This window comes from Diabrotica virgifera, chromosome 4 (genome assembly GCF_917563875.1).
Source record: "Diabrotica virgifera virgifera chromosome 4, PGI_DIABVI_V3a".
Taxonomy (NCBI): Eukaryota; Metazoa; Arthropoda; class Insecta; order Coleoptera; family Chrysomelidae; genus Diabrotica; species Diabrotica virgifera.
In genome coordinates, this window is record NC_065446.1 from 134,420,925 (window position 1) to 134,426,340 (window position 5,416).

The 5,416-nt window shown below is 29.7% G+C and overlaps 1 protein-coding gene across 1 annotated transcript; it reads left to right on the plus strand.

Moving 5' to 3' along the window:
- Positions 1-3,281: 3,281 nt before the first annotated feature.
- Positions 3,282-4,774, plus strand: LOC126883935 (DNA ligase 1-like). The gene is made up of 4 exons (XM_050649711.1): positions 3,282-3,526; positions 4,187-4,243; positions 4,309-4,356; positions 4,497-4,774. The coding sequence occupies exons 1-4, from the start codon at positions 3,407-3,409 to the stop codon at positions 4,728-4,730; spliced, it is 459 nt and encodes a 152-aa protein (XP_050505668.1). The 5' UTR covers positions 3,282-3,406; the 3' UTR covers positions 4,731-4,774.
- The last annotated feature ends 642 nt before the right edge of the window (positions 4,775-5,416 follow it).

Consider the following 5,416-nt stretch of genomic DNA (forward strand, 5'->3'; position numbering starts at 1 on the left):
AGTTGGCAACTCTTGTGAAAAAGAAGAAAAATGTCAAGAAATTGACGGTGACAGCGACATTTTGTTTGAAATTTGTCATTTTTTCTTTGGTTAGGTTTAGATCATTTCATCATTTGCATTTTCCGTTTGTTTGGTTTGTTTTTATTAATATAACTGTTTTTGATCGATTTTAATTGCAAAATGAGTGGAGGTAGAGAAAAACAAAAAAGAATTCGCTCCATAAATTGGGACGAAGAACAAAAGGTAAGTTATTTGCTTATCTACAATACAAATTTCATGTTTGATTGATTTTTTTGTAATATTTCAGCAATTGTTTCGCAGTGTATTCAAGGAATACTCACATACTATAGAGAATAAATCACTAAACACAAATGCAACTAAAGCAAAAACAAAAGCCTGGGAAACAGTCCATAAAAAGTAAGATATTTTATTTTAATGCCCTTTTAATAACATTCTATTAAAATTTTAATAATTTTATGAACATTTTTAATTATGCACTTAAAAATTTCATTTACTTCTTTTCTTTTAATTATCCATAATATACTTTATATACAATTCAACATTTCAGGTTCAATGAATTAAATAGTAAACAAAGAGACCTGCGACAACTGCAAAATCAGTGGAAACATATGAAAATCAATGCCCGCAAAGTATGTAGCAGTTATAATAAAGAACTGAGGAAGACTGGCGGTGGAGAGGGACCACCAATGCCCAATCAAGATGTAATGGAGATAAAAGATATTATGAATCCCGCAGAATTATTGTGGGATGACAATGAACATGACTCTGATGGTTCGGTGAGTTTTCATGTGATAGGTACGGTTATATACATTATATTTTATATATATTTTTTGTCAACAGGTGATGCCAGCAATACAATTTCTTGAAATGGGAACTAGTATTAATGAAATGGGACAAAGCACCAGCAGTGGCGGCGCCTGGTGTAAAATATTGGGGGTGCACACATAATGTTAACATATAAAAAGACCTTAAGACCCTATTTCCGTAGGTAAAGGTTTTTGAGTGTCTTCAAATTGTAAAAATCAAAGGACCTTATTAAAAATTACAATAAATAATGTATTTTATTGACTTAAAATTATAATTTAGTGTTTAAATGTTACAAGCAAGTTTTGTAACGAAAGTTAGTCGCCTGTTATTTTTTAGATAAATTATTCACAAACAAATTCAGTAAAATTTGGAATTTCTTGAATCATTTTTTTTATTGAAAACATTGCGAGGGCAGTTAATCGATCCAGGCCCATAGCTATTCTAAGGAAAGTTTTGATACGTTTCAATGCAGAGAGACATCGTTCTGTTTCTGCAGTTGTCACTGGCATCGTAACAAGTACATAATTGGAGAATTCCAATCTGGAATTCCAACTGGATAGTTAAAATCGTATCTTCTATTTTATTCACTATGCTTCCTCTTCTCCAAATATGTGCTTCACACCTACACAATTTGTAAGTTTTTACACAAATCTCCATTTTAAATAATCATTTATAATCCCGACGTTTGCACTTTGGTACATTCTTAATTAACAAATTTGGTTTCGTCATTTTTTATTTTTCTTCTAAATATAATGAAGAAAATTTAATTGATTTTAAATATTCCACGCTAACATTTACGTCCACAAATCCTTCCATTCTTAATATACATAGTTCCGAAATTCGAACTTCATGAAAGCAAAATTTAAACATAGGTGTGCCGTGCACGTTGAAAACACCAAAGATCATGCCATAAGAGCACATCCAACTTGTGATCCTGTGGCCATCTAAACTTGTTGGCTAGAGCGGGTAGCGGGGTGGGTGGTGAGTTGTATTTCGTCGTATGAAAAGTCATTGGTATAGGAACCACTGTGAGAGCGGTGAACGCGGGGTTCTGTCTAAGGCCTCGCATCCGTGAACTTTCTCCTTTGAAATAGAATAAAAATAATTAAATGTTACCTATTAGATACTTATAAACTCCTTGGATCTGTTATTTCGAATTTCAATTACTGTATAGTTAGATTAAAATGTTATTTATAGAATGATAAATATTAAATATATGGATGTTGGTGTAAAAATAATTTTGGGGGTTCACGTGCACATGTGCACTTATGGAGAAACCGCCACTGAGCACCAGTAATATTGGACTAAATACTAGTGAAGAACTGGAAATTCAGTTAAAGATCAGTAGATTTATCATACTTAAAATATCAATATTTCCTTATCAAATTTTTTTATTATCATCAACTGAGATTTCTGTTGTAATCTAATGACCACAATTATGTAAATATACCTATAATATACTCTACATTTTAAAAAAAGTATAAAAATATTGCATTACCAAATAAGTACTTTTAGTTAAAGAAATGTTTATATAATAGATTCTAGAATTATTACAGTCTCTGCTATCAAAGTAGTAAAATTTTTGGAATATTGTATATATAGAATCCCTTCTCTTAGTAATATTTCCTTATTAAATGTTTTAGTATCACCAACTGAGATTTGTGTTGTAATCTAATAGTCAAAATTAGGCAAATATGGGTATCTATGTACTCATGATATACATTTTAAAAAAGTATAAATATTAGATTACAAAATAAGTAATTTCAGTAAAAGAAACCCAAATATAGTACAGATTCTAGAGTTACAGTCTCTGCTATCAAAACATTAAACAATATATGATATGGCCTTGGTAAGACTATACATTTATTACACTCATATTGGTGATCTAATATTGTAGATGTTTTTATTATGTAAACATTTTAAAATTTTAGTATTGAAATAATAAAAATTTTCTTTTTGATGATGTTCAAATGGTTTTTAATCATAGAACATTGATATCTTCGTGCATTATCAAATATGGAATATGGGTAAAATAGTAAGGTTAAAGTTTTCGTTTTGCCTCGTTTTCCTGAATGCTTTCTTCTTCTTTCTTTTCTTTTCTCTGGGCACTGCTCTTAGACAACTTGCCAGCTCGGTAGAATATTGTTCCAACAAAAATCACAAACTAGTTCGCGGCTGGTTGAATTCGCACATGCGTATTGTGCAGCAGTCAGAAACTGTTATGAACTAGTTTGTGATTCTTTGTAGGAACAAACCTATTAAGAATTAGTTGGGTGGATAGAGTCACGAATGTCAAGGTGTTGAGAAGAATGGGAAAAGAAAGACAGGTCTTAAATACAATTAAAGTTAGAAAACTGCAATATCTGGGACATGTCGTGAGGGGCAAGCGTTATAACTTGTTGCAATTAATAATACAAGGAAGAATACAGTGTAGAAGGAGTCTTGGAAGAAGATGCAACTCCTTGTTAAACAATTTGAGAGCTTGATTTAACTGCACTTCTGCTGATCTCTTTAGAGCAACGGTATCGAAAGTGTGAATTGCCATGATGGTTGCCAACCTTCTTAAAGGAGACGGCACATGAAAAAGATTTATCATAGACATAAGTTTATATGCAGTATGATTAACCTAAACATTTTTTTTCAGATATTTGACAAGGAATTTAAAGAAAATAAAGAATTCCCACAACAAATGTTAGAGGTTAGTTAATTTAACATAGAATTAATTATACAATTAATAAACCTATTGATGGGTTTTACTAATAACAAATAGTAGTTTAAGTATTTGATGAATAAATTTATTCAACTCATAAAACCAACATATCTATGTTCCACCAATGTCAAATAAGACTTACTTTCATTATTTATCAAATAAATATATATTTTTAAAAAAATTATTGAGAAGTTAATGCCGTTTTAAATATCTATAACAAAGAAGATTCGTCAGTTTAACTGTAAATTATCAAAATTGTATTTAAACACAATAGAAATATAATTGACTAATAAATTTTACTCTACCAACACTTAACTACTCACTGATTTATTTGTTGTTGGTTAAACCGGTCCTTATATATCATTTAAAGTACAGATTATAAGCATTTTGCTTTTTTTTAGTTATAATTAGGATTTTTAGTAAAAATGCTTATTTTAAAGATATTATCTTGAAGTACATTATCTGAAGTAAATTATCTTTAAAATAAGCATTTTTACTCAAAATCCCAATTATAAGCAAAAAAAAAACAAAAAAGCAAAATGCTTATAATCTGGACTTTAATCATTATCATGTAAATAATTAGTACTTAATAATATCTATACAAAACAAAATCTATGGAAAATGTTCATTTACTATTATTTGTTGCAGACACCAAAAAACAGTTCATTAGAGAGGGCCACTGCTAAGTCTAAAAATAGCCTGAAGGTATTTAATTATAACTTCTGGTAACTAAATATTGGAAAATGTTTATTTATTGTTATTTTTTGCAGATAGGAAAAAGTAATTTAACAGAGGGGGCTGCTGCAAAGGTTTCTAAGGTATTTAATTACACAACTTCTAGTAACTGCTCTGTTTATGTATATAGTAGATGGTAGGATCTTAAATAAAGCTAACTGTTGACTTCCAAACATGAAGCCTTCCATTCTTCTATTTTTTTAACTATGATTTCAATTTCCAGGATGAAGAATACATAAAAAATATAACAGAATATTCGCGTGAGTTAAAAGAAAAAGAGCATAATAGGCATATGGAAATTATGGAACTCCAACACAACAGGCAAATGAGGTACATGAGACTAAAACATGAGATGGAAAAAAGGGAACACGAAATTAAAATGAAGGTTCAAGCGGAACTTTTGAAACATGCTTCATTGAAGACAAAATTGTTGGAGGCAGAATCACAAAATAAATAATATGTAAATATATATTATAAGAAATAAAATGATAATATAATTTGTTTTTATACTTTTTTACTACTATAACTATATACTATGTTGTGAAATTAAAGGAGATGAAACTGGCAGAGGTGGAAAATTATCAAAAGAAACCCATAAAATTTATATTATATTAATACACTCGCGATCATAAAAAGCGGGTCACTCGATGAGTTATTCAAGTTAGATGTCTTGAATTTTCTAAAACTGTTGTCCGATTTGAGTGATTTTTTTAGTATGTTATAGCCTTATTCTTTAGCAATATGGCTATAATAATATTGTTGCTACACCGGTAAATCGTCATTGTATACCGGCTGTAACAATCATACTGTGTTTATTCCTAAAAGTTCGGAACACCCTGTGGAATGTTTTTGCATAGATAAAATATTGAAATTAAAACTCAATTGTAGCCTTAGGCTCTCTTAACATGTTCTTTTTTGATTTATTTGTTTATGTGGGATAATAAAAAAGTTAAGCACGTTAATAACTAGCCATGTTCTGCATCCATACAGGGTGTTTCTAAATAAGTGCGACAAACTTTAAGGGCTAATTTTGTATGAAAAAATAATGATAATTTTCTTTATAAACATATGTCCGCAAATGCTTCGTTTCTGAGATACGGGATGTTGAAATTTTTCTTACAAACTGACGATTTATTTATTGTT